This window comes from Opisthorchis viverrini (genome assembly GCF_000715545.1).
Source record: "Opisthorchis viverrini unplaced genomic scaffold opera_v5_270, whole genome shotgun sequence".
NCBI classification, from domain to species: Eukaryota; Metazoa; Platyhelminthes; class Trematoda; order Opisthorchiida; family Opisthorchiidae; genus Opisthorchis; species Opisthorchis viverrini.
Genome location: NW_008751922.1, coordinates 186,266 through 209,471, shown reverse-complemented (window position 1 = coordinate 209,471; position 23,206 = coordinate 186,266). Strand labels below are relative to the sequence as shown.

General features: G+C 46.0%; 1 protein-coding gene across 1 annotated transcript in view; it reads right to left on the bottom strand.

Moving 5' to 3' along the window:
- Positions 1 to 23,206, bottom strand: part of T265_09254 (hypothetical protein) — a gene marked incomplete at both ends in the record, with an annotated part of 179,014 nt that overhangs the window by 114,869 nt on the left and 40,939 nt on the right. Inside the window, 13 exons of the mRNA XM_009175285.1 lie at positions 1,664 to 1,787; positions 3,993 to 4,089; positions 4,267 to 4,387; positions 4,527 to 4,611; positions 5,999 to 6,081; positions 7,123 to 7,196; positions 8,753 to 8,912; positions 9,903 to 10,090; positions 10,261 to 10,365; positions 11,702 to 11,974; positions 12,067 to 12,480; positions 15,574 to 15,744; positions 17,021 to 18,011. Coding sequence (XP_009173549.1) covers positions 1,664 to 1,787; positions 3,993 to 4,089; positions 4,267 to 4,387; positions 4,527 to 4,611; positions 5,999 to 6,081; positions 7,123 to 7,196; positions 8,753 to 8,912; positions 9,903 to 10,090; positions 10,261 to 10,365; positions 11,702 to 11,974; positions 12,067 to 12,480; positions 15,574 to 15,744; positions 17,021 to 18,011 — 2,886 coding nt within the window. The remainder of the gene's footprint in view (positions 1 to 1,663; positions 1,788 to 3,992; positions 4,090 to 4,266; positions 4,388 to 4,526; positions 4,612 to 5,998; positions 6,082 to 7,122; positions 7,197 to 8,752; positions 8,913 to 9,902; positions 10,091 to 10,260; positions 10,366 to 11,701; positions 11,975 to 12,066; positions 12,481 to 15,573; positions 15,745 to 17,020; positions 18,012 to 23,206) is intronic.

Sequence of the window (23,206 nt, the reverse complement as noted above, 5' to 3'; positions counted from 1 at the left end):
TCAGCCTGTCAGTCCGCGCTCATTGCGAAGCCGGCACACCTTTGGACGCAGCTCACGTCGTCTGTGTGTGTTCACCCCCGACGTTCAGCACTGTACCTTGATTCCTGCGATTAAGTAGCACCCGCGATTTGGCGTAGCCGAGTTACAGGATGACAGGGTAACCCGTTTGCCGAGGTTAAAATGGAATCACCGCCCCTGATGCGATGGTGCACTTGGAAAGCGCAGGTGCGTCGTGCGCATGTTCGTGAGGCCTTGACAACCGGAATATCACACTAACACGTGTAGTAGCTATACTGCAGAGAAGACACGTCCCGCGTCCGGAACTTCACTCAGTAACTCTCAACAAGTGTCCCCAAACGATTAGTCACTTTTTGACCTATTCCACTTTTCGCATTGTGTCTATTTTTATCAACTGCACCTAACTATTGTATTCATCACACTCTAGTAAGACAGACATTTGTTAGAGCTTGCTACCTCCTGATAATCAACTTAATTACATCACAATTAGAGCTCTAACAATTGGTGAGCCCGACGTGACCCCTATACCATGTCAGTTCCTCTAGTACAATATATTCCCTCATCTTTAATCAAACCAACACCCAACACCGCCTCTGTTCATTTTCCACCATTCTGGCACCACGACCCATGTATCTGGTTCACACAAGTTCAAGCTCAGTTTGCCCTTCGCGAAATCACGCAAGAGTATACAATGTAGTACCATGTGTTTGCAGTACTCACTCCCGAAATCGCAGTCGATTTACGCGACATATTAACGGACCCCACCAAGCCTTATACGCAATTACGTGCTGCCATCATTAAACGCTGTAGTTTATCCGAACATAAACGACTGGAACAACTACTTAGCGGAGAATCTCTCGATGGCTCTACCCCATCTCAACAATTGCGACGACTTTAGAGCATCACAGGGGACCGCAAAATTGATGAAGCTTCGTTCAATCAGCTTTTTCTGAAACGTTTACCGACTCACGTACAATCAATTCTCGCTTGCAGTTCCGAAGGTGTTCCCCTCTCTGGACTTGCCAGCATAGCAGATAAGATACTGGAAATTCAACCGTTCTCTCCTAGTAGTTCTTCTGTAGATACACCAGTTTTTGTCTCGACCCTACCAGTTTCGCCGTGCGTTGTCGTGTCCACGCTCGCATTCTGGACCACATTCACCCTCTACAGGAAATGGTCACTGCTGGTACCATAGCGCCTTCGGACATCGCGCACGCAAGTGCTCGCAGCCGTGTTCCTTCCGAAATAGCCACGCATCCCCTCAGACAATTTCGGGAAATGCACGGGCAGAACCATAGAGGGGGAATGATAGCGTAGACGTGACATATGCGCTTTCACCTCCGATCATGTTAGAGAGTATGTGTAGGTATGAATACATATACTGTACACGTCATGTGTACATCACCAGTCAATACATTGAACTGGCGAAATGTGAAGTACCTATTGTGAAATCGGAAATCCAGAAATGGAGATGAGGATTTCAGGCAACATGAACCTGAATTTTCGCGCATTCTGAGTAACTGTTTCAGCCAGCCTGTAGGTCAAACGATCAATACACGAAAACTTTCAGCTGAGAATTTCAAACGCTTTTTAGCAAAATCCTCTCTTACCGTATTACCGAGCTTTACAAGTCGATAAAACTTACACACAAAGCGGTTTGTAGCCTTCTTGTAGACCGCAGTAGGTGAAAAACTTCAAGGTTTGCACATCGTTGCCGTAGTTCACTTTCACTTGTTGTCCGGAGCCCAGAGAGAACGCAGGGACGTAACCTGCACGGAGGAGAGGAATGGTGGTGAAGTTGGGAGTTGGCGGTCAACAGAATGTGGCAGTGCAGTTCGCACTTTCCCGTTCTAGTTCACCTTCCAAGACAGAGCTCAATGTCTGAATCTCATCAGAGAAACTCGACTAATGCACTCATTTGAATACCAATTTGGTTTTGACAGGAGACTCACTCGGTCGACAACCTTATGAGCAGTGTATTCGAATTACGTTCAATGCCTTGTCGTTCTTGAAAGTCCTCATATGATTCCTAGTAAGGCGACGAGATACATACGTCGTACGTCAAGTACCACTACTACATGGGCGTAAGCTTAGTCGCCAAGCGCTTAGAGCTGAGGAAACGTCGGTAATCCTGTTATGCTGATCCGGTTTACATCCTCAAGCTTCAGTTTTTGTGACTCAGCAAATGTTGGGCAGCTTAGTAGTAATTGCAAGCTGGCCGGAACTATTTACCGCCTTAATCAAACAGGCAAAAAACGAACCAGCAATCGAGTTCAGGCTAAAACAGTACCTTCGTCCACTTTGATGTGTTTGAAAGCAGTTTCAAGACCCAGGGGATCCATCATGAGTTCTCCATTGAGAGAGAAGGCTGTCAGAGAGAAGGAGAGTAATCTAGATGAACATACAGGCCAACATGTATTGAATAATCAATCAGTTTGTCTTGAAAGTCGAGAACAGTGAGCTCTGGAGTATTGCCTAATATGCACGGAGTAGGGAAGCCGTTTTTTATGAGGCCAACAACATCGGTTATCTTTTTTCTATTTCAGTCTACGGAATACCCTGATACCAAAATCTATCGTAGGCCAATGAGTACTGTCCAAGAAACCACTCCGGCAACGGAAAGTGGAAACCTTACCAACACACTCGGTCGCATCTGCGGTTCGCCCGATCACTATTCGGGATGCCAGAGTGGACATATCAACGGCCAGGAACACCGATGGACATGACGCAGTCAAACAGGTAGACTTTTTACTCTCAGAACCTAGCTCTTTAATGCACGGTTCCCATTAATATAACAGTGAATATTTACAGCCATCACACCATCTGTACTGACTGGTAAACTCTATGGTCTTCAGTGCATTTGAAGCGTCAAAACTGGGTTCATTTGTTCAGCCACGTTGTTGGTGGACTTCATCCACGCTGCCGGTGCGTATCGATCAGATGTGCGGACCGACCAAGCAGACACGTTTTCCAATTGGCTAGTCCGTTTCTAGTTGAGCACAGCCAATGATTGTACAGTTCTGTCATATCACTATCCTGTCAATTCCCTTACACAACACGACCAATGAGAATCATGGAAACTTTTCGACAGCCCACGTCTTTTTTGAGTCCTCCGTTAACACCAACTCAATCTGTCAGTGAGCGTGTGACTGTCGGAATATTGGTGGCTCGGCAGATTTTACTGGTTGTTGATCAGATGGCAGTTCATCTCTTTGCAAAGCTTGGACACTAGCTTGCATAGGTTTCGTCGCTAATCGAATATATATCGTCAGGGCGTCGTTGGATGCTATCGGTTCCAATAGAACCGCCGGGAGGCAGGTTTGGACATTTCATATAACTGGTCGCGGGCCTAAAACATCCCAGATTTAATCATGAGTTGAAGATATTGAAAAGGGAAAATTGCTTTGAAAGACGGAGTGGATCGGTTAGAATTCCAGGTTAGGAGACCACGTTGAAACGACAGTTTTTATGCGGACAGTTTGGATTTCCCTCGTTCTTACAAGCACCGCTTCAGTATCAGTCTTGCTTGATCAGCATTATAAGAAAAATATTAACACAGTCCTTTCTCAGAGATGACCTCGAGTTCACTCTGACCGTTGGTATTGTTCACTCGTCGTTTTGCGGGGCCCGTAGCCATCGAGTTGGAACATGTTTCGGGATTGTTTGTGGTAGGCGTCGATCGCTTCTCCCGGTATGGCCACAATCGCAACTGAAATCGAGGCAGAGTGATCGAACTCTGGACATGGTCCTTCAGGTTGTCGAGCGGCCTCATCGGACTCGTTTTAGGACAGAATGAAGTGTCTGTGTGATGTTAGTCAACCATAATCACCCTCAACTCATCTGAAGTGCATAGGGTGAGTGTTTGAGAGCAGGAAGTGTTGGGCGAGATTTCATTATTCCAATGTCTTGCAAACAAAAAAACATTATCACGGTGTCGAAAACAAAAAGATCCATTCACATACCATATTACTTACTTATTGTCTTGTCTATCAAATCTAGCATGCAGCCAACGACGTCTCCGGGTTGGCAAACATTCCCGTAGGTTGTTCCTACCCGGTGCCATTTGCGTGCCTGGAGTGGATGACAATAAAGAGTAATCGATCCAAAAAAACGAGCAGACGGCTCAACGTGTTGAAATAGGACGGGTGTCAAGCAGTGTTTAACACAGAACCATGAGAGCTGTAACTAATGAGGCATTGAAAGGTGCGTAAATATCTATGGCGAAGCGCTCTTACGGGAGTCACGTACTTGGTGTGCTGCGAATGCATAGGAATTGCTGGTCGAACCAACAATGGCGTCCGGTGGTGCGTTCTTTTTTGCCCAGCCAATACGAATAAAACCAGACGTCAGCACTTCTATCTCGTAGTACCTGAGGTGAAAGAAATTCAAACGATACGTTGGGGATCAGAAATTCACCATATGTAGACATCTGTTCCAGCATATGCAATGCTCTAGCGTGCTTCTCCCTGGGCATGCTTGACATGCTTGCATTCGGCTGTTGAACTTACCACTTGCCACGAGTGACTGCTCGACTGGCCTGACCCCGGTACGTCCTTGTAGGCCCCGAGTATTCCGAGGCACTGTTACCACGGGCTAAGTAAACGATGCACAAATCGAACGACAGGATGCACTTTTACAGCAATGACTATTGTCTACTAGAATCGTGGTGAGTAGTGTGGTTTTGAAACACAGAAACCGACTGTGTGAGGTGGCATTTCGGTCAGTCATCGGGGGACCGTTCAAGTGAACGCAATCATATTGGACGGGGTACCGGCTGGTCTCTAGGTGCCTGCCGGAAGTATCAGGCCTTGTAGAGATGGACTGATCATGTACCTGGCTCATGAACTGGCTGGCTCATTAAAACTATCCCTGTGTGAGAGGGCACCTCAAGAGATTGATTAAAATTACACTTATGGGAGCCGGTTCATCGTTGAAATACATTGAAAGGGACAAACTAAAAGTGGTAACTTCCCAAAGCTGGCGTACTATAGTGGCGAACAAATGGTGAACAAATGTGCCACAAGATCGCCTCAGGTCTGGAATATGGGCATAATACATATATGTGGGTAAAGCTTGTATTTCAGGATTAGTGTACTCCACTGTTTTTGACTGAATCAAACCCACTGATCTGTCAGCTTGCCATGATAATGCGTCATATGAAGATGCAATCCATTCATCTTGCAGTCTTCTACTCTAGACTATGGTGGCATGCTGAGAGGATTCACAAGCTTACCAGTGCCCCAGTACCCTGTCCTCGTTTAACTTTTTCATTAAGTCTTTCCAGTAAGATGGAGTAATCCCAAAAATGAATACCATTGTAATCACGTCTGCATACGGACAGAAACCTTGTGGTATCGTGTAATTCGTCCCCAGAATTAACCTAAATTTAGTCTTTCTATAAGTGAAGGCTGGGCACACTTTCGACTTCTGTCTTAGACATGCGCATATAGTGAGCACAAACTATTGGCTCCGATAAGCTTGATTGCCAAAGATTGCCTCATTCAGCCACGACCACGTCCCAATTCAGTTAAAATATCTTAAACCGACAGGCACGATCGGTTTTTACGACCACAAAGGTAAAAATCACACAAATCCGGAGGTTCTGGACATGTGACTGTGTGCTCATACCCGAGACTTCTCAGGTTTAGGCACACTTTTGAGTGTTCACTTTGCGCCAGGCGTGCTCAACAGTTACCGATCCTATCCAGGGATTGGTTGATGTAGGTCAGTCACATAAGGTGTTAGCTTTTTGAATGGCCTTTATTGGTTCATAAATCAATGATTTATACGTCATTAGCTAGGCATTATCGACAATGGAAGACTAAACAAAATTAATTACTGAGATAGAAAAAGACTGGAAAATGCGCAAATAGTCTCTCAGTATTTGAGAACAACCCGATTTGAATTGGTCGACACAAATTTATTGCACAAATTCGCCAGAAAGGAACCTCGCTGATGTGGGAAAGGTGACGACACTTACCGGCATCAGAAGAGTCCGAGCTGGTCTGAGTTAATGAATAACCGTAGGCTAGCAGTGTTTTGACCGTCTCGATAGCTGTTTCGCTGAAATTAAATGGGAATGCAATGGGAACTTTTCTTTGCGTGCCACTTTTAGAGGATACATGAAACTAGGGTATACAATGACTACAAGGACCCAAGGTGATGTGAATCTAACCCCGTTACTGTACGGTGTCACTCAGGTTGCTCTTTTGAAATTCGGTGAGAACGACACTAGTCTTGGTATCCACTCTGTGCAGCACGCGATTTCACATTGGGAACAACAGCACCGCGTGACCGGTGACCGACTTTCAGAACTTTTGTTCACGGTAGAAGTTGATGAAATCACTCGAACGCCAGAAATGCTATCACATTAATCAGTCCGGGGGGGGGGGGCATTATCCGGGTTTTTCATTTCTGACTAGGCGAGAGAGTAGTCCGCCTTGATGGAGCTCCCTTGATGTAAACGAAAAAGAGGTCAATCCTTCACACAAGTCCGGTCTATCACACTAAAATGTCCGATGCGAAATGTTATTCCGTACAGTTGATTATCTTCTGAGAAGTTCAGTTCGACCGTCGCTAAAACAAATACGCTCTAAACGCATAAACCAGAAAGATTCGCAATGGGTCATTGTCGGGAAGCAGTTTTCCAGGAAGACAGTAATCCTACGGGGACAACTGCCGGGCAAGAAGTTGTTTTTCAACCTTGGCAGCCTTACGTCGTCAAGTACTAGTGCGATACACAAGAGTTTTGCCGCTTCCTCTAGCTCCAGAGTGCAATCGGACAAGCTAAAAGCTCCTGAAGTCGCCCCACCAGGCCAGCTAGCACTAGACACCAGCACTTCACTTGTCTAATGTGGGACAGTCAGAATTACCTGACGATTGGACCTCAAAGTCTCATATTCACAGGTGAATCTATAATCCCTGTATTTTCAACAAAAATATCCCAAAGAGGTGAGTAACAATCAGTAGGCCTGCTGACGCGAAACAGCGACTTCAAAAAGACACAAGCAGTTTCCACGGATGAATATCGTCTTCGGATTGGGAAGACACGTGAAAACGTGAAGGACGGTGTCTGTGACCAGTATGTTCTTACTACGGACTTACCGGTTAGAATTTTTAATGATCGGATCAACTTCTCTGAATGGTACCAAGTGAGGACTGCGTTTCTGAGCATGATCCTGGGAAAGGCGAGAAACCGGGTGTGAGCAGAATGAGCAGGAATACTGATTGGTTCCAGAACACAAAAGCTGGTCTCGCAAACAAAGTCTGATGAAGTAGTCAAGACTGGGTATGGTCAAGTGTAGCTAAATCAGGTAATGTTTCGGGGTAGGGTGTGATCGATGGTCAAAACTTTGATGAGTTTCATCTAACCAAAAGGTTATAAAATCACCAACGTTCTCACAAAAGTACTCCACAAACTTATATATGCGGCGGACTGTCGGCGAACGAGACTTTTGAGGAAACTGAATGCGCCAGAAAAGGCTAATGAGAACCCAAAGAGAACTGGTTCCACAGCTGAGTCAGGGCCGCTTTCTCGTCAGGCATAAGAGCTCGTAGATGCTGGAACCCCAGTCTATTTACCTCATCTCATAATTGATTCATGGCTAGAAACCCGAGAAACACTCTCCCTCTGTTTGATTCTTGTTTGAGCCAATGGGCAGAGCGAATCGCACGAAACTCCAGGTAGGTTCGCACCGGAACTACCCGACTAGTGGTTCGATACCATAGCAACCAGTGGTGCGGATAACCTACATTGATAGAGTATAGCATCACGCGCAGTTGAACTAGTTTGTTGCTTTGATGACTGGCTCTTATCTGAGTCAGTTACATATATAATGCTCAGCTAGTGAGGACTTTTCGAGGATTTAATTAGGAAGCGAAGTCGGTTTATGCTGCGAGGCCGAGAAGTACTGCCTCATCTTTGCTGGGGCAGTGTGCATTTCACTCGGGGTGCACCTGTAGGGGTCACGCGTCAAAAACGCTCAGACAATTCGTGTCCCACTTGCAACCTTAGCCGACAACTTGTACACTACAAATTCCCACCAATTTTTGTTTACGCGGCTACCACTTGCGTAACGCATCAGGCTTATGAACTTCAACACATCAGGTCAAGTTGTATTCGTGTTCATCAAACACGGAGGCACTCCCCTCTCTTCACACTGCACACAATAAATAGGCATACAACTAGGCTCAACACACACACACTCGCGCGCACAGGACAGGAAGTCAACAGAGCTCCGCGAGTCTCCATGGCAAACTACGGAACACGCGTAGCAGCTATACTGCAGAGAAGACACGTCCCGCGTCCGGAACTTCACTCAGGAACTCTCAACAGGTCACTATAAGTCACTTTTTGGCTAATTCCACTTTTCACATTGTATCTATTTTTATCAAGTGCATCTAACTGCTGTATTCATCACATTCTAGTAAGACAGACATTTGTTAGTGCTTGTTACCTTCTGATAATCAACTTAATTACGTCAGAACTAGAGCATTAACAAGCTAAATCACCTGCTAAAGATGGGAAGCACGGGTATTGAAAATGTATACCATTCTTTAAAATGTATTCCAGTATGTATCTACCGGTAACTTCTATCAAGTCGCAGATGTCTGAACTTTACTCAATGCTACTTTGCGCAGCTGAGATGTGTTCACATGAAGCTGACATTGAGAACTGGAAATAAGTAAAACTTCGTGGGCAATGAGAGGATCGAATTCCGAACGTTTGACATACTTCGGTGAACCCGTATGTCCAACCCAAACTGATTCGGTCACGTGCCCACATATTGTGGGTGTTTTCGGCCAGCTGATCGACCAACGCCTCAAGGCGCTTTGACAGACGGATTTGTGATAGGTCCAAGGGTTGTGGTTTGTAACCGTTGGCTTGTGTAAAACTGGAAAGTTAAGAGAAAAACAATGTTCAGTGTTTTCATTAGGGAAGCTGCTTAGAAGGTCGCTGGAAACTCTTCGACAACCCACGACCGGTTTCGCCCTTCTCAAGGCTCATCGGGTAGGCGCATTCTCCGAGCTTCCGTCAACCTTGTGTTCTGCTTAAACTAAAACTGGACGGATTTTGTAAAATACTCTCATTTGCATATCAATTTGATTTTCACGGGAGACTCAGTAGTATCTCTCGCCTATGATATCCTTCAACTCGGCGTGCCGCTCTACCAACGTAATCTGGTAGATTTAGACAAAAGAACGGGTGTAGGAACCATACAGGAAATCAGGACCACTGGTGCCAATGGTTGATCGTTCCAAATCACACTCCCCGTGTTCCCCTCGAAATGTCCCCTCAAGAGACCTGGCACTCACGTCGCTTCTGAAACAGAAGTCCTACATATTGCCCTATCGTGGCTGATGTCTATCCGTCAGAGTGAGGGACAGAAACGGCTTTTTTTTTGTTTCAACCGACCTGACACATTATTCGCTGACCACCAACGGACAGCGTACAACGAACTCTCCGGTTGTGACTTCGGACAAGCCTTGGATGTGTAAGTCGATGGGTTTACCGGAAATTCTAAATAGTTTGTAGTTATTCCCTCCCATTTTGCCACATCCATTCACGTTTCTCGTTTTCCTTAGAACCTCGGCAAATTCAGCAGAAAAATCAGGGTTTTATGTCCTTTCTTTAGACCTCTTTCTTAAAAAAATGAAATGTTGTCAGTCTGTGTGATCTTGGAGTAAAAATACCAACGGTTCTTCTCCGTTGTCAGACACCAGTGAGTGGAAAGTTCAGCAAGGATAGCTTCTACTCAGTCGTTGTGAAGGGATGGTGCACAAGTGTTCTCCCAACATTGGGATTCCTTAGTCCAGTAGCTGCTTCAAGTCCTCTCTCGTTCCATGTGTTCCTGGGAAGGTGTTGGAGATGGCGGATGGCTTACCTATTGGATAGTTTGATGGTCTTCATCCGAGTCCCCTCCGGTAGCGGTTCATAAGTGATGTTATATCCAAGGCCGACTATTGTGCGTAGCGTTTCGTAGGCCAAAGTCACATTGTACTGGCGATCCTGAGGAGGAAGCTTGGCGAACGTGGTGAGGCACGGGTGAAGACCGCGTTGATCATCGCGACGCTAGAAAACAAGGGGGAGAAGGTTTCAGTTGGAGAACAGAACCGAAGCAAATGTTTAAGAACTAAAGTGTGGATGCGATCGTCCTAACCACACAAGTAGAACACAGCAAACCGATGGGGCGAAAACAGCCTGTCGGAAGGTGAAAGTACCGAAATCGATTGTTTACTTACCTCGCCATATTTCCAACCTTGATCGATTTTGCGCATAGACCACATATCGTGTAGGTTCTCAGCCAGCCTGTCCCGAAACACCTCCACATTACTCGGAAGTTGAATCTGTGTTGGGGAAAACGGTCCAGAAGACCAATACGGAGTTGGATGTTCAGATTGACAGTTACTCCATCTTCAATTTCAGAAAACTGCTCAAGAGAGGTTCTGTTACCTACCTTAAAAGCTTCTACATCCGATCAACGGACATTGCAACCGTTCCTCTTAAGGACATTTGCATGAATTTGGCTGACTGCTTCCAACTGACAGCCGTTTATCCTTCAGAGCTTGGAGAACCAAACCTTAGTGACCAGCAACGGACTGCACAGCGCGATGTGAGTTGTACAGCGCACGTTTGTTTAGAGATTAGCATCAAATTCCGCCACTGTTACTCCTATCCTTATTTCGAAATTCGAGGGCCATACAATGAAGGAACGGATCGCTGGCTGAAATGTACGCATTTTCGAGACCCTCAGACATTGTGCTTGGCTCGATGCCAACGACCAGCATCAAGTTCCTGCCTCCAGAGATGACACGGTCGCCCCAGTCCAACTCATTCATCCAGGACGGGTCAGTGGATAGAACCACGGACCTCCGTTTCGACGACACGGGTTCGAATCCGGTATGGACGCCTTCTAAGTGGCTAAGGTCGTTGATAAACGGTAAACGCGAGACTCTCCGTTTACTCCCTTGAGGTTAACGACATTTTAACACGTGACAGCAGGTGATGCTACGTATGACTGATGTGCCGGTTGACATATCGAAGTCCAGATAGTGGTAGTCAGCTAGTTTGATGCAGGTAGAGGAATGCCATGTATTTGGCTACTCTGACACGTTACGATTCGGATGTGTATGTCTAAACACATTTGTCTTTTCTTGTTGTTTAAACGAAATCATTTTTTATACCTAATTACTGCGTACAAATTCCACAAATCAGTAGATTCCGAGTCAGTTCGGAGGGCCCAGATAAGTGAGTTTGGACTGTAGACACAATTATTAGTATCCAAGGTTCAAAAATCGATAAAAATTAACGTTGACGTTCCATTGCTACCTACCACACTTGTTAGCGTTATACTTTGTCTTACTGTACACAGACTCAGTAACGAACGGACAACCGTGTTGGATTTCTGTCTGAAAACTCTCCTTTCTGATGAGTGCAACCCAGTCTACGGGTCGACTTAATTCGGCAAATCAGCTGTGCAGTTTGCACACATATGTCCTTTTCTACGACACAAAAACGGCTTCAGGACGGACAGCTGTGTGTAAACTTTGATGGTCCATCCCTGGATTTTGCACACATATGTCCTTTTCTACGACACAAAAACGGCTTCAGGACGAACAGCTGTGTGTACACTTTGATGGTCCTATCCCTGGATTGTACATGAATGCGACAAACACAACTCACATGGTTCGTGCGTACAGTTCGGGGAACAAACACAGACTGCTGAGGGGTCGGAGAAGCTAGTGGGCCAGTGTACACGGACTTCTCAAGTTGACCGAAGCTGAACACCGGCTCAAGACGGAGACGTTGTCCAGGCTGGCGAGCATCGCATATGGGGGCATAGCCAGGTGGTGGTCCGTGCCGAAGTCGGCCTTGATTACTGCCAAGCAGGAATCTGGCGCTAGCTTTGGCATTCATGCTGATGCATGGGTAGAACAGACCGGTCGTGTTGAAATCCTGCGAAAGCAATATAATGATAAAGCAAATCAGTTCGGTTGACTGGTTGTCAAAGGAGCAGGGTGGGTAAGACAAGCGGTCTGTTAAGTTACCTGGAAGTAGCCTCTGACAAGACGACCGTTTACGTTGAATTGTATGACAGGTCCTGTCAAATCCAACAGGCATCCGATCACGTCCCCCCGCTTTAGTGGGAGACCGGTGGTTGATGGTTCTTCGTTGGTGGAGGCCTCTTCGGTCCCAATGCTAGCCTGTTTGGGTTTGCCGCCGGCCCACAAGCATCGTCCATCAAATGCATAACTGAACAGATCATCTCCAAGGCACGCGGCACCCCAACCTGCACCACCGCCTGGTTGTGCGTCGTAACCTTCAGTGTTACCCCATCCAACTCGAAGATGAGCAGGCTGATGGGTTACAGTTTCCAGGGCATCAACAATCACTTCAAAGTACCATTTGGGATACATCGATCCGCCCTTGGTAAAGAAAACATGGGGAAATAGTGGATCATACTGTAGGCTGTGCGTTCAAAAGGTAATCAAGTACAGGTGTAGGTGATGTGGTGAAATCGCCAGGCTCGGCGAACAAACCAAAAGCCACCTAGTCAACAACCAATAAGTACAGGTGTAATGTTTTGTGATGCAAGAAGCATAGTATTCAAGTCGTTTTACGGGATGTATTTTTTCCCGCGAGTGGGGTTTGTAACAATAAATCATCGAAAGCTAGTTGGTAACCTTGGCCCGCCGCACACCATTACTACAAATGCACTTACCAGCCAAACCGAATGGTGTTCATATGTAATGGTGTGTGTAGTGAATATCACTTGACTTTAGGATAATTCCCCCATTCATTTGTTTACTCCGCCTATGTACTTTTAATCTCCACTCATTTTGCCCCTTGTGCCCGCCACTCACCTTGCCGCAAAGTCCATCCGTCCGACACCGTGTTAGCATGTCTGCTGTGTGGGGATTTGCGCATCTGGCCTACTTACCCATGCACATTCGTGTCCCGTTTGCTGAGCCTGCCTTGCCTCATTTGCTCAGGAGTTCTGTGAGATCGCGCCGCCAACGAGAATCACGAGGCCGTCATTGGAAGCGACAACTACTGAGCCCGCTCCCGTTGTTTGGTGTGCGGATGTTGACACTGCACTGTGCCGGTCGGTAACAGACTTGTGCACTTGTTGACACGAAGAACGAGAGGTTTCTTTTATACATTTGCTCACCATTGTGTAGACCCTACTGTAGAATCTCACACCCAATTCTTCCTTTTTGATATTCCGGACTGTCGAACCTACGCATCACTCAAAGTTCCGTATCGGGAACCTCAACAGTGTGATTCGCGAACTGATGTCAGTCAGCAGTGCCGAACCAAATCAATCAGAAAAGTCACTAAATCTCCTGTGAGTCGGGAGACTTTTCTCTCCAAAAATCAGTTGTGCCGAAAGATTCACAAATCCAGTGGTACGTGTAAAACTAGGCGCCGATAAAACAGCAAACCAGTGCCCTACAGAAAAGTACACGCGTCAAATAATGCGTCGGAGCATGTACACACACACACACACACACACAATCATCTAGATTAGTGACATTTTTGTCCAAATGAACAGGACAGATAAGTGGTGCCCGATTAATTGACACCGACGGACAGATTCGTAGAATCTGTCTGAGTTCTTGTTACATAGGATTTCATCCTAATCTCGTTCAGCTAGGGTTGGATACACTGTTAGCATAATTCCGGATGTTGCTTGGAAACGAACAAACTGGTTTTCGACAAATACACTCATCTGCAAATCAATTTGGTTTTCACGAGAGACTCAACTGAATCTCTCTTTTACGATATTCTACAACTGAATGTGCTGCACACAGGCCGTCTCCTGTTTCAGTTGGCACGATATTCTCGAAAACGGTCTAATTTGGGTTCAAGTAGAACATGAGGTTGACGGAAACTCGGGGACTGCGCCTACCTGATGAGCCCAAAGCAGAAGGGCGAAACCGGTTGTGGGCTGTCGAGGAGTTTTCAGCAACCTTGTGAGTAGTTTCGTTTATGAAAACACATTGGTTATTCGGTCTGGGTTCACAAGCAAACCAGTGAAAGGAGTAAAACCATCTGTTAGGTGTGCAGAGAAGTTGAGCCTAGTTAGAATTCCCGACCGGATTACACGATCCCAAGTACCTTTGCAATGTCTTGTTTGATGGTTGAGCGTAATGTGGGCATGTCGAAAGGCAAGTACAAAACAGCCCGAAACCGCTTACCGAACGGTCACGTGCCCAACCTCTACGAGCTCACCTGGTGAGTTCCAGGGAGGAAAGAAGTCTTTGATTGTGACAAGATAGGAGAACGATTGTTCAGGCGAGAGTCATGTGCGTGTGGATTCTACAAATCCTGCAAATACCAACAACTATGAGGTCTTTGTGTCAATGGGTCTTTCGGGACCGAACACACCTTTTCCATGTAAATATGGTGAAACCCAAAACACACGTGGTTGGTTCGTCTGTTCGCTGAACTTGATAGCTGGACTGCAATCGAGATGAGACCGTCAGTGCACGATTCGATGGGTCGGCGAACAGACCAACAATCAAGCAGCACATCCGTATTCCTCAACATCGCAACTGTCAAGTCTTTCATGGGAGTCGGATGAAATGAGTTAACTATTCACCAGGAGACGGATTGTCTAAATAGGTCGACGGTTGGTTAGAAACAAACTTCACGCCCAAAGTGCCGACCTATAGATAGTTCACCCGTTGTTCTTTGTCTGTACGAGACCGATCGGTAGCCAGCTGCCTGGACTTTTCGGACTGAGTAGCCCCCAGTGTTATTTGAGTTCCCTACCGTGATGACGACTATTTTTCAATAGAACTCCAGCATATTAATTGCCGAAAAAGAAACCCAGATCATAGTTACATCGAATAGAAACTTCACTAAACATTGCGATAACAAGGACAGGACAGAACTCGAACCCATGACCAGCGGGTGAGCAAATCTTGTTCCATGTCACAGTGGTCTACTACAACCCTGTTTATCAGAGCAGCCGTACATAAGATTGTCCAATCAACTGTTTTCTGCCTCCTGGACAACTTCGGGTCCTGTCCAATTTGGAAGCCACACTTTTGGTGCTCGTATACACGAACCGTCAGTTTATTAGACATGTATGGATGATCAACACGGAACAGAAGTACATGTGCGCGAATCCGGACAGCAGTCGCTTTAGCTCAGCGGTAAGACGCTAGTGCACTAATTGAGCGGCCATTGGTTCGAGTCCAGTCAATAGACATCTGCCCTCTTGTTTATATCATGTGTACTTTGGTGTCTACTCCAGAAAACACACACAGGCGTAAGAACTGCTGCTCAACAGTTTACTCACCAACAATGCAAAAGTTTGTTGGAGATTCACTTCCGAAGTTTGGAGTGGGGAAAATCCAGGGAAAATATCAAGAAACTGTTGAGGGATGCAGTAAATTTACCTGCATTGATATGCAGGTTTCCACAACAGACTCCGGAGCATTAGAATGTACCCAACACGTTTTCCAGTTTAACTGGGGTTCACGCTAACCCTTCCGGACACATATATCAAGACAACTGTGCACACAGAAAATCACGAGACTCACCTCCTTGATGCCCACAAACAAGTTGGGACGCATCGATCCGCACTGATCCACCAGTTTGGTTTGCAACAGTAGGTCACGCTGAGGTAACAGGGTGTTGTAGATCAAGTCCTGGTTCAAACGCACCGCACCTCCCTGGCGCCCGAGGCAGAGTGAACAAAGTGCTTGGAGTACCTGTAAATCGAGCAGCAAGCACACGTCACGTTTGTGGTGGTCAAGGTAGATTCACACAATTAGCGAAATACATATTTGGTTTTGCGATAAACACATTTGGAACCCAGCTGAATCTCTCTTATGTTTCCAGGGAACCCAGCTGAATCTCTCTTTTGTGATGTTTCCAGTGGGAAATTGCGCCTACCTGATGAGCCCCAGGACGGGGCGAAACCGGCAGTGGACTGTCCAAAGATTTTCAGCAACCTTATGAGTAGTGCATTACGAATGTAGATTCACACAAGTTTGCGAAGAAATGATATTACACACACACGTAGTGTCCTTAGTGGGACAGATGGTGTAGGGATTTGTCCACAATGAGAGTAAACAAAGGGTTGATTTCAAACGAACTTCTAACTTTTCAAAAACAGGATGAATCGCTCGACATCCACGTAGGCTACCCAAATAAGTGGGGTCAACAGCTGAGATTAGTTAGTTAGGAAATGAACAACAGTTTTGAATAGACATGCGAAACGTGCGGAACTACCAGTTATCGTACTTCTCGCAAAGGGCAACGGGGGCGAGTTGGCTCAAGTGGTTAGAGCGCGAATTTACTGACCGGAAGGTCCGTGGTTCGAATCCGACCCCTACCTCTTGACTTCCTCTGTCTACACATGGGCAACCTGGTAGTATCCCAGCCCTCGTGCTTCCTTCGGGTAGCATGGCAGCTAGACACCGCAAGGCTGTTACAGCTGAACGATTTATTTATGTTTATTTTTTAATCCTTCAATTATGATGTCTTGAAACCAAATTTGTATGAAGATCGATGTATTTCAAGTAGAACATAAGGTTGACGAAAACTCGGGGACTGCGCCCAGTTGATGAGCCCTGAAGAAGGGTGAAACCGGTCGCAGGCTGTTGAAGAGTTTTTGGCATTCTTATGAGTAATGTATTACGTCTGCACATAGACACCAGTGCTTCGTCGCCAAGCAAGTCTATACGGTTGGGGGCATATAATGGAGAAGCACTTGATGCAATCAAGTCATAACTGTTTCATCCCCAACTTGGAACAAGTAGTAGTAAGTTAGAAAAAAGTTAGTCCAACGCCACGTTGTAACGCAGTTCTATCCAATAAGGGGGTAACGACACATCAACTCTGACTTTCCCTCTCCCTTGCCTGCCACTTGTCACCTTACTTTCCTGTAAGCTAAGTCATGCGTCTCACAACCAATCTCAACCAATCAGCGTCAAGCTAACAATCACTGAGTCATACCGACGACCCCATGTGAAATGGACTTACCCTTGGATCACGACCCTGTTTGTCAAGTAAACTGATCAAGGTCCGAATGTGCCGTTCCGTAATCAGATACAGAGCTTCATCGCTGTCCGTTAACACACAATGTAGTGCATCCAGGACGCCTTCAGCAAATCCTTCTTGAAGCTCCAGTCGGTTGAACAGCCAGTCCAAACGGCTTGGAGTGGCGAACTGGGCGCAGTTCTCGCGATTCCCACGAATCAGAGCTGCCAATAATAGATAGAGGTAATTTCCCAAACGATCGAATTGTTCAGACTTGTCTTCACCCACAACTTGGGAGAACTCGCGCCGGGTTTGAAATGTGCCTGTGAACCGTTCGATCGTGTTCAGCACGCAGCCAATCATGCCTTCGTTTTGAAAGAGGTTCTGTCGATTACGCAGTGCCGCTAGTTTGGCTTGTCGAACCTCGTGTTCTTCATGGGGGTCTGGTTGGGCGAAAAAGTCTATCAGATCTTCAAGACACTGAGTAACCTCACCAAGAAGAACTCCGCTGGTGAGACGCAAAATGGCCGGAGACTGTGGATTCAGTGGTTGGATTTGTGGTCCACTGTATCCGGTTTGATGTGGAGGACAGATGTAGCGCAGTGTGTTGACAAACGAACTGAAAACGGCGGTACATCGACGAATCGCGGAGGCGGATTTGATCTCTTCGTCTTGTGCACGAACGAGACTAAACAGATCGTCCATATGACCTTCCACAAGGAGTGTGGCCTTCTTTTCTTCTACGCGACCAAGTCCGCGCTTTTTCGTTTCGTAGGCCTCGTAAGACAGCCATCGGCCAGATGCGGCGTGTTGCAAATAGGTTAGTGTTTCACCGAGACGCAAGTCCGGTTCACCCATTCCTTCGTCCCCGTGCTCCTCCATGCGTTTTTTGTCATCCTGTTGAGTAAAGTATGAGGAAACAATGTGAGATCGGTCACCATGTTGTGGTGGACTGAAGGGGCAACCAGTAAAATGGAGCAGATTATGAGGTATCCTGAAAAACTGAAAAAAACTGTGGTTTAGTCGGCCGAAAAAAGGAACAATGAAATCTGCTGATCCCTACACGACGAAGGGCAGTCAGCTTCGCGTTCCTCTTGGATGGTTGATGGTGGCACATTGTACCTAGTCCTTTCTTCGACGCAAATCGATGGTTCTGTTAGTCCATCCAGGACTTGGAGATTTGCCTTGAATTGTGGCAATCCGTGATAATGATCACATGATTCCTACTAACACATCAGCTGAAGACAAAATTCACGCGCCTAGAAGGTGGGTTCAATCAACACAATTTTGAAGTGTATACCTCAGTTAAGCTTCTTGAACATTAAGCAAAACAGATTGGTGTTCAGTAACGCTTTAAGAAAACGAAGCTATTGCCCCAACTTAATGTTAGCCTGTCAGTCATCCGAAAGAACCAAGCCGGTGATAGATATTGAACGGCCTAAGATTTCGCTTATAGACCCCCGATTTGCCACGGAGACGATGGAATTAATTGCCGAGGACAATAGATTGAGCCGAATGATGCACAAATTCGAGTGGGTGGATCATTCTGTGCCTTTTAGAACCGGCTACTACGGGTCGGTTAACAGACTGCGGTTCCAAGAACTCAACCAAGGCTTCTTCATCATGTGCGCGTGCTTCCACTGCTGAAAACATCGAGAGAATCGTTGGCTATGCCCAATCTGCATTGCTGCATGAAGTCTGGGGTGGGTGGCTGGAGTTCATTCGAATCCTACCCAGACGGCTTATTCACGAACCGACACTTCACATCGATCACAGATAACCAGACTGAGTCTGTTGCTTACAGAATACTATTATTATTACTACTATTGGAAGGAAGAAGGCCTTGGCTGTGGAGTTATTTATTAAGAAGCGCCAACTGACCTGTTACAGACTATTGGACAGGGAAGCAAAACTCTCATTTGCATCTTATTTACAAAACTGAACATCCATCTTCTCCTGAACGCGTCTTCTTGAACTTTCCTGGATATTCATTGACTCCAATCATTCATTACTCAAATCCAAGCAAATGTTACAAAGCGACTCCACAAATTCCGCAACAGATCTCCCCTTTTCAAGAGATGCAAAGCTAAATTCCAAGAACAACACATACTGCTCGCATGCCCCCCCATCAGTAGTATCACCGTTACACTAGGACGACTTTCTGATTCATGGAGCATTGGATCAACAGTCAGCTGGAGTTGAGAGTGAATCTAAACGCTGCTAGGGCTAGGGTTGTTGTTCTTGTGACGTTTGATCACTGTTCACATGGTTTGTTCGATCGATCAGACGCCAGTGATTCGGGCAACGCAGTACACGATGTAGAAACAACACATCCCGTCAACCGTGTGCAAATGTTTCATAGAATATTTTGTTCGCTTTTATTTCTGCATCAGAGACACGGGCTACAAATTCACCTAGATGTTTGGGTGTCAAGATTACCGGCAGCATCGTTCAACTATTTGTCAGGAAGCTCAAAACATCTGCGTGCATTTGGCTAACACAATGACGGTTGTACAAAATCTTACGAAAGCGCCTCCCCAAACCTGTGTCATCTAAACGGATGCGAACTGATTTTATGGTGCGTTTTTAGGTCACCAGCTGTTCAGTACGACCTTCATGTCCAGTGCACGTGCCATAATCTGTTGTGTCCAGCATTTATACGACAAGACTTCCATGTGCGTAAGGTTACGCCGCACACGGCGAAGCTGGGAACGGATGATTGATTGACTGACCGGCCGATCGATCGATCGATGGCACAGAACATAAATCTGAAACGCTTCATCTGAGGATTCCCATTTATCACGTGACTTCTAAGCACAATGCTCACCCAAAGACCAACCACTGTCGAGGTCAGTAGAAATCGTTCTTTTCTTGTGAAGAACTGACTTTGCGAGGTACAGCGGTTTCCCATAAACAGCGAGGATGGTGCTTGGGAGATTTAATGTAACTGGACGGCAGAAAAGAAATCTAATTCACTCAGTTGACCAGAATTACGATGGTATCACGGTCGAGGGCTTGAAAAGATACGGCCACAGCCAAAGAATGGTCCTGAAATTACTGGTCTCGCTTACGTAGTGTAGCGCTAAGAAAGGTTCCGTTTACGAAGTGCCGTCGTGTGCGGTCGTTCCCACACCTTTCATGTTACTAATGGCTAAAATCTGCGATCGAATTCAACCACCGTTGTCGTAGTGGGATGCATTTTTCACTAACCGAAGCCAAGGTTAAGCCGTGTTCATGTACAACATGGATGCATGTCTTAGTTTTAGAAGTAGAATGGGTCAAAAATTGATTTTGGCGGTTGAAAGACAGCACACTGTGAGGCAAAAAAACGGTTGAAAGTAGGGTGAGATCCCAACGGAAAGCAGTGCAATTTCGGTGACAGACAGCAGATTGGCTCCTCCATACACCCCACGCAACTCACACTACCGTTGGGCGAAGTGAGCACAGTGAGCACATCTCGTGAGTTCAATCCTCCTGGGAATGGCACATACGATTGCGGTTCATGGATTCTTCCGGTACGGTTGTACTTGACTACGCTGATTCACGTGCAAAGCAATTCCTTCTTGAAAAGCATCTCTGAATGAGACGCCGCTTTGAGGCCGCTTGAGCCATAAACAGACCACAAATCTGCGAGTGTGGTCAACCTATGATGAAAAGCCCCGTAAATCTGGCTCGCCCTCCGCCATACGCATGTCCCCAGTGCCTGGAGGTTCCAACTAGCAGCTGTGTATGGGGCTGGTCAACGGCGAGAGCAGCTCGAACCCAGAGAGAGAAAGCATAGTAATACTCATCCTTCAGTCAGACAGCGTTACTACCTACAAGATATAATACGGCTTTCTTGTGATATCAAAACAAAGTATAGCTGACAACATCTTTACGTAGTTCGGTGCGTCTAACTTGTCGAGACAGCAAAACATCTCTGATCAACATCTCGATCAACTGCGTGTTCACGCCTAGTGAAAGGATCTCGAAAAAGGGCGTCTTAATCTATATGGCCAACTTGTTATGTGAATGTTTCCGACTATTCAGTTCTTCCAAATGAAGTGCTTTTGTCTCCAAAGGTCACTTCGAAAGCAGCAGTCTAAAGTGCACACTTGCTTTAATGCAATGGCATTAGGTGGTGTGAGTGGCTATGCTCTAAAAATGCGTGGGCGTTGCCTTCTCGGGGTTATCTCCCTTTGGAGGTGGTTGATCTTTAAAAATGACCGTTTGTGGCTGAACCGTTAACCGTTCAAACCACTGCTCGGGAGATCACGGGTTCGATGCTACCGACTGGATTTTCGTAGGGTACGCAGTCCTAATGATTCCAGACAGGGATGAAACAGCTGTACTGTGCTTTTCAGCTTGTTCTAACTATCGGTTTTCATCGAACGTTGAACTTAGAGTACACAAGTTTGAGAACGATCGTTTCCGTTAGCATCTTACCAGATAAATACACATTTGTAAGTAATTTGTGTCCTTTTACAAATCCGTTAAAATATTCATCTGAAAAGTGCACAGCGGTGATGAACAAGAAGTAAACTGCTGGCCTGTCTTGTCATGTCATGTCGACCGAAGTGGAGATGTATAGATTAGAAAATGGATTCTAAAGTTCCATGTCAACAGACACGTCGAAACTGGAGAGGCACTTTCATCATTTTGATGATTCCGTTTTGTGAAACCTACCATTCCACCGTGCCAGACTTCAAAAATCAACCGATTAGGAGTAATGGAAGAACTCTTCAGAGGTTTCCTTAAGAATGTCGGCAGTGGTAATCATCGTTCTACAATTAAGCAGTCCAAGTGAATCAGGGCGTCTCTTTGATAGCAGTTGGCTCGAAATTTCAGGGGCGATTCACAGACAAACGTGCAATTCTACTGTGGCTCACGCTATCCGATGACGAGACTGGATAACGACAGTCGTTCCAGGGAGGTGAACTTTGTTCTGACACGGCATTCGTTAGCGAATCATTTCAGTAGTCAGTTAGTAACTTCTGGCATAATTGTCTCCAATTGTTCAAGTTTCTTCCACCCCCGGAAGTAGATAGCAGACTTTTGGCAAACTAGATTATTCTGGTGGGCCCAAACCAAGTAGTAGAAGCGCTGGACTAGAGCTTTAGTCCAGGCAAACGTGGTTTTACATTATGGTGACAAGTGATTGCATCTCAGATACGTCATTCCTTTCATAGAGGGGACACCATTGGGGCCAACTGGAATCATGCCCTTCTGGAGGTTCTCGCCTTTTGGGATGCAAAATTACAATGTGTATGTAATGAAAAGACAAGACCACAGAAGTGATTTAACTTAAGTGAGGGCTTCAACCCTCAGGTGAACTATTTTGAGCATGACCACTGCATACCTAACTTGAAAAAGGTTAGTCATATTCAAGCTTCTGTGGGGGTGAGATGGCTCTCGGGCTAGAGAGCGGATTTATAGACCGGGATGTACGTGGTTCGAACCCGACCTCTACACATTGACTTCTCCCGTCTAGGTTTGGACAACCTGGCGGTATCCCCGTCTTCGTGCTTCCTTCGGGTAGCATGGCAGTTAGGCACCGAAAAAGTGCTACAGCTGGACGATCTTCTCTAAAAAATTATCAACTGCTCTTTGTACAGTAATTCTACTGAATGGGTTGCAGTAATCGTCGCTCCAGACTAAAATGTGTTGTTTTACCGAGTTCAAAGACGTACAAAATGATCAGGTAATTGCTGAATTAACAACTGCCTAGCTCGATACCAGAAAGCAACTGCAGTTCTCTTCTGAGGAGACCATCCTACAGAAATGGGTCCAGTTCCTCGACGTCAAATTCAACGATAAAGTCTTTTCAAGAAGGAACCACTATATGCTCTCTGGGTTGTGATAGACAGCTGCTCACCGACACTCTGCTCGAAAAGTCCCTGACGAAGCAAGTCAGCTCGATCAAAAGGAACAATGGACTCATGTCATCAGGAGATATCCCATAATTTTCACAGACCATACAAAGAAGCATTGCAAATTTTCAATATGAGCTTGGAGTGACACCCCCGAGAATGTGTTGGGTGCATTTTTTTTCAAGCGATCTCAGTAAACGCAATTTTCGAATAGATTAATCCTGACGTGTGATAAGTAGATCGGGAAAATCTGCATTGGAACATCATACCCCGTGGAAGCTTCCACATTCAGGTGGCTTGTGTTAGCAGTGTTTGTTTGATTGCCTCGCACCCCGGCGTT